The following is a 14,051-nucleotide window of genomic DNA, read 5'->3' on the forward strand; positions in this document are numbered from 1 at the left end:
CACCTAACAATCCTAACCAAATAGCTTTGTCTCTAGCCTCTTATCATTCTCTATTGCTCCACTTGTTATCTTGATCCTAGGATAGGTTCTTGGCAATTTTCCATTGGTCCAAATGTTCAAGAAACTTTAATCATATTGATTACAATCTTAATTAACTAGTTTATTAATTAGATCAAGCTAAGTATCTCTAAATTAACCTTACTAATTAAAGACAATTAGCGAGTTCAGAATACGATCGACCTCCGTCAAGGGACAAAGGCCGTCGGTGCCGTCCATAGGGCGCCATCCGAGCTCATGCCATCCCTCATGGTGGCGTGGGCGGGCGGTTCGCCGAGCCGGTTGACGTGATGTACTCCGTCCTCGTGTTGGTCGACCTTTGTCTCTTTATATAAGTTTCTAAGAAAGCATTTCAAATCGATTATTAATGACATTTCATTTTACTATATTGGAGAGCATATTAACTTTACTAATCTTGTTAATGTATTTTCATTCATGGTAATTAGGAATGTATTTATTATTTTCTACTTCTTTTTCATTTTTCTTTATTAGCAACTTGCTCATCAAGTTTCTCTCATAATATGGACACATTTATGGTATTTGACTTTTCTAACTTATTTTTCAAGTTTCATTAATGAGCTCGCTTCCTATTAATCCATTTGTTTAGGCTACTACCCTAGATTCCTAGAATAGCCACTTATTGTTATTCGATTGGTCCAGTTATATGCTTAATTAATGAACCTTATTTAATGCATGAAAATAGCATTGATCTTATCATTTAGAAAATTGACTTATTGGTAGTGACTTAACATTGACTTCATCCTTTTCTTTAGAAAATTAATTTATCATTGACCTAGCATTGACCCCATTCTTATTCTTTAGAAATTTAACTTACTATTAGTTCAATTTAGCTTAACATTGATTTATTTGATTTACAATTATCAATTCATAAGCTACGTCCTCCTATTATATCTTTCTAATAGTATTTCCCAAAAATTCCCTAAACAAATCAATCAATCGTTCCCTTATGAAACATCGAAGTAACTCCTGTAAAATTTCAAAATAGCTTCCTTGAAGAATTTCTCAAAGGATGTATCTATAGGGTTTATTTTACTTTCTAACTATGAAAATTCGGGATGTCACACATATAGTTGAGGGACTGAATTGAACATGTACTAAAAGTTCAGGAGCTACATTGAACAAATTAAAAGTTCATGGACCACATTGCACATTGGGTTAAAATTCAAAGACCATATTGAACAAATTAAAATTTTAGGGACAACATTGCATATCGTGCCAAAGTTCACAGATCATTTATGTCATTTTCCCTTGCAGGAAATAAGGAAATCTCTGCTTGAATTGGTTTATTACTGAAAAATTAGGAAAAAGTAGCACAAAACGATGTGAACCTTCCTGATATGCTAAGTAACACAAAATAAACCTTTTCATTAGAGTGCTAAACAGAGAATCCGTGAAGGGTGACTTTCATTCAATGCGAGAACATAGAGAAGGGGAAGGTAATCCTGCATTGAATTTCCTTCCCAATACAGCGGATATTGCATCTTTTCCATACTTGGTTGTACATCTCTCCACTCCTTGAGTATACAAAAATGACACCATTCTCACCCAAATTCCTATCTCACACCCACAACATTTGAAACTCTGAATATAAAAAGAAAGACAAAAGGAAGGATGAGGAACTTCCAAGGGGCAGCAATCCTTGTGCTCGTTCTGTTCTTAGCGACAAGTAAGTTTCGTTTGCCAGAGACGTAGTTTTCTAATTATTTATTTATATCTTTTTGTATATGTATTATGCATAAATCTAACTTTTTTATTCAATTATTATTATTTTCTTTTTTTGGGTGGGCGGGCATGAAGGCGAGGTGGTAGTGGGGAAGTATACTGGTCATGTTTGTGCCAAGGATTATGATTTTCCCAACTGCCAGGATGAAGCTTGCACCACCTTCTGTATTAATAAGATTGGAGCCATAGAGGGTGTCTGGGGGATTTGTAGCAAGGATCTACCCAAGTGCATTTGCTTTCAACCTTGCTAATTAAGATGCTCCTTCCCTGGCTTTTCTGAGTAGCCTGTCTTCAATAAAGTTGATCATTTGTGACATCTCTCTCTCTCTCTCTCTCTCTCTCTCTCTCTCTCTCTAAAATATCACTAATCTCGAACTGAATTATGTAAGGAAGAGTTATATCTCGAAATACCACATGATTTTGTTGCGATCGGAGCGTCATCTCTCTCCGGGACGAGCCATATAGGCACAGGAGGTGGATGGACAATATAGCACGGGCAGATGATAATGACGAAGTTAATTGATGAACTGACTACACACAAGTTGGAAAATGTCCGGGATGCCATGTTGATTGTGCTCGACTTCTTACAAATCGGACATTTCGAGCAATCATCGCCCTTGGACTAAGGATGGAAGAGAACTTGACTTGATCTCGTTGTGCACGCAAACCAACCTGTGGATGATAGAAGAAATAAAACTAAAACAAGCGGGTTCTTTCTTATTATTAATCAAAATTCAAGTTTAAAAATCGTGCCATTAATCTCTTTTGCTTTTGGTTAACATGAGAAGAAACCACAAGAACTGAACAACGAGCCATGCGAGGTAGGAAAATTCAAGTCGGTTGGATAAAGCTGCCAGATTCTTACAACTTCCATCAGTTCTATCCATCTATAATTAGCCGATTAAATTCGGACCAATTGCAACGTGGTAGCAGCTTTTGTCGACACAGGTTTGTGGGAATAGAGACAGATCTCTTAGTCAGGTGGCAAACAAACTGCGGATTAGGCAAGTCCATGGTGCTATCAACTGCTCCCCTAATTAGTCGTAAATTACCCAATTAGTTCTAAGCCTATTATATAGATGTCAATTCAGTCCTAAATTTTTCAATTTTGCCGGTGTAGTTAGCCAGTGTAGTCTTAAACCTTTGAGGGATTTTCCAATACAATCATTTCGGTCAATTTTAGCATGAAGATGCTGATCTGACATGTAGAACAAAAGTTTTTGATTCTTGATCTCAATGCTATCATTATGGAGATGACTTCCCCTATATAAAGGTATTACAAAGTGTTACACTGCATAAGTAAAACAGTACAATAATGAAAATGGTAAATGAAAAAAATCCTTATATATTATAAGATCGGTCAATTTGTTGATTTTAGTATCTTTGATAATTATCATGTTGATATCAACATTGATTGATAAAGCAGTGCCTCATTCAATAGAGAATTTGTAACACTTAAATGTTGTTTGAGGAGTAGGAAAGTCATTTATGTGTTGGGAGGGGTGTTAAAATTTTAGTCAACCACAGACATAAATGTACTTCCTGAACTTAAAAGAACTTAATGCCATGGTAAACCATGAAAGCATTCCAAACAGAAATCTCCAAGGAAAACACTTAAGTAACAGTCGGGAAAAGTGTCCAAAAAGTCCTAAACCTATTGTATTGGTACCAATTTAGTCATAAACCTTTTTTCGGTGTCAATTGAGTCCTAAATTTTTTACAATTGTGCCAATTGAGTCCTAAACCTTTTACTAGTATCAATTGAGTTCTAAACATTTTTTGGATTAGTGTCAATTCAGTCCTAAACTTTTTGCATTTATACCAATTGAGTCAATTCTGTCAATTTTGATCGGAAATAGCTAACATGGATGTTGGTTGTCCTACGTGTAATGGCCGGCGCAGACATAGATATTTTTTATATTTTTTATATTTTTTATATTTTTATATTATTTTGTAAAAAAATTAAAAATAATTAAAATAGTATTAAAAAATGTCCACGTTAACGCCGGCCATGCCACATAGGATAATCGAGATCCACATTAACAATTTCGGGTTAAAATTGACTCGATTGACTCAATTTGTACAAATACAAAAAAAATCTTAGGATTAAATTGGCACTGATACAAAAGGTTTATGATTTAATTGGTACTAATAAAAATGTTTAGAATGGAATTGGCATCAATGTAAAAGATTTGGGATTGAATTGACACTAAAAAAAGATTTATGACGAAATTAACATAAATACAATAGATTTATGACTTTTTGGATATTTTTTCCCGTAACTGTCGGTCACTGTTATTTTTGCAAGTAATGGTGGCACGTGGGCCACAAGTTGTATTCAGAGAAAAGGGCAATTACCCAGTCAATTCTTAATGACAAAGTGTTTTTATTTTCTGTTGCGTTTTTATATACGAAATTGTGTATAAAGTCCTAATTTTTGTTGGACAATATGCGATAGCTTAGCTTCACGTACATATTTTATGTGTCGAAAGCACTCGCGTCACAAATTGACAATGACGTGTGGAGAAGCAAGTCAACCATAAGTTGAAAATTTCCAAATTTCAAGTGCAAAATTTGTTGCAATGTGTATCATGCAAATGACGCGAGTGCAGTCCATAATGGGTAGTATCCCTTTTCTCTCCATTACAACTCGCGGCCCACATGCCACCGTTACTTCCCGGTGACTGTTATGTTAGCACTGATATTACAAGAGTTAATCCTCTTCATTTATAAAATGTGGCATGCTTCCGAAATTTCGGTATAACATCTATTTCTTCAGCATATAAATAAGCTGCTCACCTAATTCCTCCCTCGTACTCATACACAAGTCAGAAAAATTCCAAGGGTAGGAAAGAACAACCAAGAGAAAAATAGAAACAAAAGAAGATGAAGAACTTCCAAGTTGCTGCAATCCTTGTGCTAGCTCTATTCTGCTGTATGCTTCTAATTTCTCATGCTCTTCATGATCAGAACTATAAGTTGGCATTGATAAGGTCTTATTTTTTAGTTTTCTTATAAGGAAGAAGCCTAACTTTGTTGCTTTTCCTGTGTCATTTTCACTTTTAGGCAATGTGGCATTAGGGAAATATACAGGACGTTTGTGTGGGAAGGACTACGATTTCCCCAAGTGTGAGAACCAAGCGTGCAATGCCTTCTGCCAAAAGCTCCTTGGAGAATTACAGAGGCCTTGGGGGATTTGCGGTAAGGATATTCCCAAGTGCCTTTGCTTTCACCCTTGCTAAGTGGCCCCTGAAATAGTCACTAGTTTTCCCAGACTCACCTGACCAATAAGGTCACTGCTCTATGACCTTTGGAAATTGTCTTGTCAATACAGTGATCATTTGTGACGTTGAATCAAATCTATCTTTCTAGTCTTGATGTGCATATCCTCCCTTTTGCTTGATGAGGAAGGTACATTTGGCTTTGGTGCCCAAAAATTGTATCCCAAAACATCACCTAACTAAATTGCAACCCCACAGGGTAAATGGCTATGTAGGACTTATGTAGGGAATAACAAGAAGCACCTGAAAAAAATTGTGACGGCGAACGCTTGTTATCACATCAGCTTGGGTGATGTTGTCTGGCCGAATCATCCATTTCCATATCTCAGTACATTCGACCAAATGCAAGAACTTGCTTAGCAAATACCAGACTATACAACTTTTAATCTTGTAATCCCCATGGTTATCTTCAGGATAACACAGTATCGACAGGCAGACTGCTGATACCGGCCACCCAAGCAATTTTACCATTTGTTAACTTTAAATTTTCTGCACTTATCAATTCATTTCGATGCATTCTTGATTAATAACGTGACTTTTACCACCAATAGCAACATCACTACAAATATCAATAAATTTTATACATGTTCAAGGAGAATCTAGTCCACAAAACAAATCGACTCACGGTAGCATAGAAAGAATTCCATGTCGGACCAGCAAGAACTATGGCAACTAAGAAAAGTTTGCGGAAATGTTCAGATTCAATCGATTGCACTGATCGGCCTTCTCTGCCCTTTTCCAATTAAGTTTGGGACAAGGAAGAGATGGCTATCGACAATGCTTTCAAAAGGAGGCTACATCCAGAATGGAATACTACACTTCTCTTCTTTTGATAATTACACCGAATTATCCAAAGAAACATGAAATCAAGAAGCCAGTTACAAAAGATCTAACCTACACAATAACTACACATGCCAAAGCAGCAATACACAGTCAGGGTCAAGGCAAACTAGAAATCACAACCGATAGTTTAGTTCAGACATCAGACTGGGGTTAGCATTAGGGACCACTCCAACAATGGGGGGACATGCTTGGTCATTCTTCTTCAGGTTCTTCCTCTTCTTGCAATAGGTTCTCCCTGTTATCATGGGCCCAGAAACCACGCACATCGATGAGCATACTGGCTACTGTCCCACCTTGCTTGCAGGCCAGAAGATCAGCCAATGTGATACTCAGCGGGTCAGCAGGTTTAACCATATCCCAGATTTCATCCCTCACATCGTCGATGCACAGTTCATAGTTCCCACCCTCAATCCATTTCTGATGCACATCCCTGTCCGTTGAGAAATAATTAAGCATGAGAGAGAGAGAGAGAGAGAGAGAGAGAGAGCATAAGTTTAACAGAACTCAAAATAAAAAGGAGGATTTCAAATCACGCAGTAGTTTGCCCAACCATAGATGAAAAATTGGTCCAGCACTCTTCTCATCCCATGGCATTAAACATATTTTACAACTCTTATGACCCTCTCTACCTCTACACCCCCCACTGCAAAAACAAGCCTTACAGTCTGTAAATCAAAGGATTTCGGCACTCAAGAGTTTACATTCAATAATCATGTCCCTGCAACTTTGAGACTTGCACAACTTCCTTGAGTTATGCAAGCAGGAAACTGCAGAACTTTTTCTATAGGAAGACTGTATCAGGTAACATCTCCACATACAGATGTTTCCCCTCTTTTCTTCCATTTTGCAAATCCACTTTATTAGGATGCTCAGATATGACACTATAAAAAGGTATGTCTTCAGACTCTTTCACACTGTCAAAGCAGACTTTGAAAGTAACTAGATAATTTTGCCAATTCGGAGCATTGGGCATAAAGAATATAGTCTTAAGTAACAATATGACATAGACGAAAAGAAGATGGAAATCAACACACATTTATCACCACATATAATGCTTTAAATGAAGTTTAAGAAGCTAAATACTAAGAGGAAACTGGTTTAGGACATGGAAGCAATCAAAAGCAATATTATGAAAGTTGAAGTAAATATTGACCTGAACAGAGAGTGAATATCAGCCGTTGTGAGAAATCCTCTTCCATGGAGATCAAGACACCGAAACAGATATATTAATCCTTCAGGAGTGTCCTTGTTTTCCAGTGCCAGAACAAAGTCGAGAAAACTCTCAAAGTCCATCTCCCTAGAATTCCCTCCACCACTTTTCGCACGACGTACATGCTCATCGAATACTAAAAGGAAACATTAAGAAAACAAATTAAATGAAGCCAGCGGATAAACTGGAAGTGGAAGTTGAGATTTTCAGAATTTTGCAAGTAGCACGGGGAAAGCAACTTTGTTCCCTACCTCTTTCGATGAAGATCTCTGTTAGTGAACCATCTGCATATTCCTTGAGCTCCTGCTTGCTCAACGTTCCATTCATATCTTTGTCAAGTGCCAAGAACATATCTAGGAAAAAATGAAAAATCAAATGTGATGATGATATCAACTACATGGAGATAGAGGGATAACAATTATAGAGAAATTCAAAGCACTCACCACATATGCGCTGTGCAGACGTCAATGAGAACCAATTTTCAGCTTGTTCAGTGTCAGTAACTTCTTCCTCACTTTCCTGATGCAAAATTAGGAAAATAAAATGCCTAAGCATCAATACAAATCTTCAATATCAATAAATTAACCTTTAACTGTAAAATAAGTGATTGACTTATTGATTAGTTTAAGCTTTAAAAATTTCCTTTCTTAACTAGCTCATGCAAGTGTTTATTTCTATTCTGCTAGCAAATGGATTTCACTACACATTGAGAAGAGATTCTTGACCGATATCCTCTGATGCTAGACACAACACTTATCCGATCCCCAGCCTCCCAATACCTTCCCCTAAAGCATTGACGATTAAAGCTGAGCAGCCTCTCACTAACATTTAACAGCTAATACAAATAATTCAAAGTGCACCTGGGGGGTGATTAGCTTTCTAAAAGAGATCAATTACAGGTAATGGCATACGAGAAGATTCAATTGACAAGGCCTCTAAAAGATTCCAAACCAAGAATTGCAATATAATGCGAAACAGTATAAACCAACGGGTGTATACGTTAAGCTCCTTCTACCCAGTCTACAAGAGGAAATGAACGGGCATCCACCAACAGCTATCATCAAAATAAAGTCTCCCTACTAACGAATTGTTAGAAGAACCAAATGTGTGCGGGACAAAATCTTGTCAACAGAATTCAGACACCTACTAAAATTCAGCCAATAAGACGCTTCTGGATGACTTTTCAGCAAGTTTCCTTCTCAGAGCTGTACCAGGTGGCGTACCAAACTGGCATTTGCTCGAGTCAGGTTAAGCAAGTACAAAAGAACTTCTCCAACTTAAAATGAGAACTAGGTGACAGCAAAAGGATGTGCAAGTGATAAAGCCTTCTTATCATCAGGAATAGGAATTCCCAAAAAAAAGGTGAGTAAATAGTCTGCAGCCCTGGGGAAACAGGAAAAAACAGGAGGATTGAAGTCTACTACAACTTAAAACTGTTTTATGAGAACATTTGAAAAGTGGCAAGAAACTCTACATTTATATCTACCTGGTGCAATTCCATAAGTTCTTGAAGGCAGTTACTAAGCAGCACCTTCTTTATACATGCTTTCCCTGGAAAGAATTTACGGAGTCAGCTTCTTTTAACAGAAGAGGAACTTCAGAGTTCAGACCTAAACATCCAAATATCCAATCCTTACATGGAAAAGAATGTAAGAAAAACTAATCCACTACATCTATATAGTCATGTTACATGAGGCATCTAGTATGTCACAGTGATACTATTGCCGATTCAATTGGAATTTAAGATTGGTCAACACTGACTTCAATAAATCCATAAACTTCATCTTGTAGCATTTAGAAAACTGCCAATCTTGACCATCATCAAGCAACAAGAGGTCACTGGTACGACCAGAAATTTTATTTACATACCCTAGTATACCGGATTTAGTAACCAACATAAAAAGGAAATGCTCAAGCAACCTCACAGATTATTCCAAGTGTGCCACAGTGGTCAACACAAGGAAAAAAGCTTTGATAACAAGTAGATTCACATATAACTCCCATCATGCTTCAATAAAGGAGACACCATAAACACTACCTGTATAAGATCTAGCCACATACCTCGTCTATGAGGATCACAGAAGAAGAAGAACTTGCGTGCAGCAATGCGGCAGTACATTTGAACAAATGCAGCAGGCATGTCTCGTAGCTGCGCCAAATTAGGAATCAGACCCCTAATGTAAGCCTCCATTTCCTAAAACACAAAACCAGAACAGTCAGCTACTTCACAAATCCAGACAAGCGATAGCAGTTAGACGAATACCATTATGACACTACAATATAAAAGTCCTCAGACAAAATAGAGAAGTAGAATAGAAAAGAAGCATGAAGGCAGTATCGTACATGAGGTTGAAGGAAACCATCAGAATCTTCGTCTAGCTCACTCATATCGATTCTGGCCTGTGTTAGTGAAACCTGAAGAAGAAAGAACATATATATTTTAGCAACAGATAGACTTATATGTTGTTCTACATGACTGATTCAAGCCTAATATTGTGCTCTGCAATTTGCTAACGAGAATAGCATGATCCACAAGCATTACCTTTTCTTGACAAGGCAGAAATTCATTGATAAAAGAATTGTTTTAGTACATTAGAAATATGCAAGAACAGATAAGGATTAATAATCTGCTACACATCAATCCTAAGCATTCATGTCCAATTATAGGCATTTTTGCATCCCTTACCATTCCATATCCAACACACAGGGCAGGAGTCAATATCTACACAGCCAATGCTCAATAACCAATTCACCAGCCATGCTAATGCAAAATCGCCTTCTACTTTTATTCACTATGCACTTTCAGATTATACAGTAACGATCAACTATTCCAGTGGACTCCACCGACAATCAAATTTTCAGTGGAGGCATCGATGAGTAAGACATACCGTGCGCATCACATAGAGGTAGAAAGGAAGAATGGCAATTCGTCCTGACTCGTCTTTCTCAAATTTCATGAAATTTGAAGGGCTGAAGAACCGTCGGCATTTGGGGCCTATTTGCTCCGTACATACAGATGCAATATGGCAAAAATCTTCATAGTTCATCTGAAAATGAAGGAATCTTTATAACTCATTCAGAAACCATCATTACCAACACTAAAAGAAAAGCTGCCTATACGTGTAAAGCAACAACCTTTTGAAAAGAGGCGCAAGGAGGGACCTCTTTTTTTCTAACAAAGTAATAAGAAACTTATTAGAAAGGAGGGGGTATTGCTTGGAGCATACATTTCACTCAATATCTTTAAGCATACGATAAAAAATCAGCAATACCACCAGTAGCTGTCACTGAGAAAACAATCTTCAAATTGCATTTGAAGATGAATGATATAGAGTACCACTGAGAAAGATATTGTAAGATTCAGAAAACAGCTGTCCATCAATGTAAAGCTCCATGCTTTCGAATACATGGAAGAGGAGATGAGAAAGCGTTACAACAAGTAAACAATTAATAAATAAAATAGAAAGAAAGGGGTAATGCCTGGAGAAAACATTTGAATTGCTCTGTCTAAGAATTGACCAAAATTTAACAATAAATCCCACCAGTAACTTTCATTCACAAAATGCAAAGAGCACCGAAGACCTGTGAAGACAAAGTCATGCAAAGTAAAAAAAAGTACACAAAAATGGACAATGCTCAAATAAACAGACCTTTTCTGCCCCTGTAGCATCATCGATGACACAATTTTCTCTCAGGCAAACCCACATTGCATCCAGATCATCTGCATTAAGCAAAAGATCCGATTGCTTCTGCAAAAGATCCGAATGTTAATTCATGAAGAAAGAAAAGTACAAACTACTTGGAAGCTTCTTTAGATTTCTTAAGAACTCTGTTGCCAGTACAACAAATACATACCTTGAGAAACCGGTATTTTGCAAGCCTCTGTACTCTATGACTGATGGATCCTTCTTCGGGTTTCTAAGTGGGTATGTAGAAAATCGGAATTGATTAGTCATCACACAAATATATGTATACCAAGGAAATGAAGTCAAATTATACAATAATTAAGGAAAACTCCTGCCCTTATACTTTTAAACCAGCTGTCCAGGAACTAGTTCAACTAGTGAAAGCAAAACACAATGCAAATACCTACGGAATGAACAACTAAGAATTGTATAGCCATTCAAAATAATTCTATTCCATACCTTCTTATAAAAACTTGGAATGGTGCCAGCTTCAGCACTTTTTTTTTGCTTCTCCTTGAATATGTCAAGCAAAATCCTCTTGGTCTCCAGCTCTACAACGGAGAGAAACAAGAACATGATCAACTCCATTTGCATGTTATAGTTTGCAAGTGCATGCAAGCCGTTCAAGGATGGAGGGATGACAGTTGAAAAACTTCATCTATCCTACTTAACTATCTCAGAACAGGCATGTTTCAAAAACTGTGGCCAAGTCTCTACACCCAAAGTAGCTGAGCGCCCCTTCGGCTTTATACCATAGCAGCTGATATGTCATGAAAGATTCAAAACTAAACAGGAAGAATAAGAGCTCATGACATTTTTTTCTTCCCCATTTAGAAAAATGGAGCTAATTCCCACTTGTCCATTAGACACCTCAAGATTAGTCTCGAAAAAAGGGTCACATTTACTCTTCATTTTCATGTTACCCCTAAATTCAAAGAAGAGTCTATGCTGGCTTTAATGTTATTGGAAATCAAGACAAAATATACCAAACAGGGAAATCAAAGAATCCGATATCACCAACTCATCAACCACATTTCAAGTCCAAAGCACCATGCCACTAACAATACAATCTCTCGCCAACACAAAGCCCCTGCAGATCATTAATTGCTTGAGTTGAAAAGAATGCTAAGAGGTCACTTCCGAAACGAGAGGTCAAAATCTTTTCTTCACCATTTTACAAGCTCCAATTTTGCCAATATTGGATAGATAAGATGCCTCAGCTGAATGCATAACACCATGATCAACCCTAAGATCAATTGGTGAAGTTTCATGGAAGAATTCGTAGCGTATCGAATGCATTACATCGAGAGAGAAACCAAATCCCGCTTGAGCGGAGTTACGAATGCAAAAGTGAGAAGGCAATAAAACGGACCCATCAAGGCTTCGGAACCGAGTCCGGCACCGGATCCGATGAAGCGACGGAGGTTACGGACCCAGGGCATGGAGGACGCCGGGGGGATCTTCCTCTGCGACGCCTCGTGGCTCTCACCGTCGCTCGAACCGTTGTACATGGCGGCGTGCGGCAGGGAGGGAACCTGAATCGGATTTGTCGTGGCCGAAGTCGAAGCTCAAATCAGACCTCGCCCCACATGCAAGAGCGAAATGGAACTTCGCTAGTGGATGGAACTGGAAACCCTAGGCCAAGCGCATTGCACCGAGGAGACACGAGAGAGAGAGAGAGAACCGGAGATGGGAGGATTGGACTGAAACTGAAGTGATAATTTATCGCAGCTTCAGCTCGCGAGCTTGTTCGGTTTATGTATCGACGTTTATCAGCTTGAGAAAGCTCTGCGAATTCTCACGGGGTTGAAGAAAAGAAGTGAGAATTTATTCGTTGGAAATTCTTTCTGAAATTTTTTGAACAATTTTTCGCTTGAATTTTTGCTATTTTCAAGACCCTCTTTATTTCGTGAAAAATAAAAATTGATAAAATAATCGCTCTTATTTCTTGAAATAATGAGTCGATGAATTTTCTTTTCAGCATCGACAACGATTTTTCATGAATGGAAACAATATTTTCTTGTAAAAAATACGATCAACTTTGGGAAAGTAATTTCTAAATCATTTATTTTTTGCGAAACAAGCACGGTAGCACTACAAAAATCATTTCAATTTCCACCTCATATTTCTCAATCAAATGTCGTTAAATGGAAGACACCAAGTTTTTGATGTATACGTAAGGAAAGCCATGTGCAATAAAAAATGCAAGCACGATTTGGGGAGGAGGCTAGGTTTGCCGAAATATGATTATCGATTTAAAGCGCAAGGTGCCCTTGCCTTTTCAAGGTAAGAAGGGGTAAAGAAAATGTCCGAGCCAAAGTGCAAGTACTAGATGCAGTGGTACCGAAAGGTGCGGCTAGATCACCTCCTTTTCAAGGAAATAAACACACAATAAATATCATTCCAATTTCCACCTCACATTTCTCAATCAAAATCACCAAATGATTCTCAACCATTTTCACCTTTTTTTTATTCTTAATTTTGCCCCATAAACTCAACATATTCTTATTGTATACAAAAATAATCTAAAAGGTGATTATGATATTTTGAAAATACTCATACTATTAAACGTCCATGATACCGTGTCATGAAAAACTTTTTTATGCCAAGATAATTGCGCAAAACTCTCTCGAGCTTTGACATCGTTGCCCCGATGAATCTCACCTTCAAAAAGTTGTTAATCACTCCTTAAATTTTGACACAACTGCGTAATAATTAACCCATCTTCTAAAAGATATAATTCGTGTTTTTGTGAAACTCTGTAATTTGAAATGTTTACATTCTAATATGCACAAGAATTTCTCATTTATAACACAATTAAAATATCTCATAACTAATATTAATTTCCGCGTTCCGTACAGTGTAATTTTCGCATCCCAAACCGTATATGATCTCCGTATTCTCAAGTTTTGCCTTATGTAGATTGCGCCGTATCTGGCAAACAGGGTACGACCGGATATTCTTTGCCCTTCTCCAAACGCGCGTCATCCGTACTGCCCTGGGAGTCGACTGCGTTGCGTGCGTATATATAGTCTCCTTGTCCGCACGGCCTTCCTCACCGCATCTCATCCGCTAACCTCAATGGCGGCGACCAGTTCTGCCCTCTGAGAGACGGTCGCTCCCATCGGAGCTCGCTCGCCGGCGACCGCATCTGCTCCGAATCCGAGCCTCGGAGATCGTGCCCCGGAGCGGAGAATCTCTCGGATCCACCTGTTTTAACCGGCAAAAGCA

At 38.0% G+C, this 14,051-nt stretch overlaps 1 protein-coding gene and 1 non-coding gene across 2 annotated transcripts; both read right to left on the minus strand.

Moving 5' to 3' along the window:
* Window positions 1-5,882: 5,882 nt before the first annotated feature.
* On the minus strand, window positions 5,883-12,619 carry LOC115751762 (probable serine/threonine-protein phosphatase 2A regulatory subunit B'' subunit TON2). The gene is made up of 12 exons (XM_030689745.2): window positions 12,193-12,619; window positions 11,280-11,371; window positions 10,990-11,052; window positions 10,785-10,883; window positions 10,023-10,181; window positions 9,478-9,549; window positions 9,196-9,328; window positions 8,621-8,685; window positions 7,578-7,653; window positions 7,386-7,487; window positions 7,078-7,270; window positions 5,883-6,354 (listed from the first exon to the last, which is right to left on the minus strand). The coding sequence occupies exons 1-12, from the start codon at window positions 12,329-12,331 to the stop codon at window positions 6,117-6,119; spliced, it is 1,431 nt and encodes a 476-aa protein (XP_030545605.2). The 5' UTR covers window positions 12,332-12,619; the 3' UTR covers window positions 5,883-6,116.
* LOC115751814 lies at window positions 6,635-6,753 on the minus strand. Its single transcript, XR_004016678.1, has one exon. It is a non-coding gene; the product is annotated as a small nucleolar RNA snoR104 (small nucleolar RNA).
* Window positions 12,620-14,051: the final 1,432 nt, after the last annotated feature.

This window comes from Rhodamnia argentea, chromosome 1, assembly GCF_020921035.1.
Source record: "Rhodamnia argentea isolate NSW1041297 chromosome 1, ASM2092103v1, whole genome shotgun sequence".
In the NCBI taxonomy this organism is placed as follows: domain Eukaryota; kingdom Viridiplantae; phylum Streptophyta; class Magnoliopsida; order Myrtales; family Myrtaceae; genus Rhodamnia; species Rhodamnia argentea.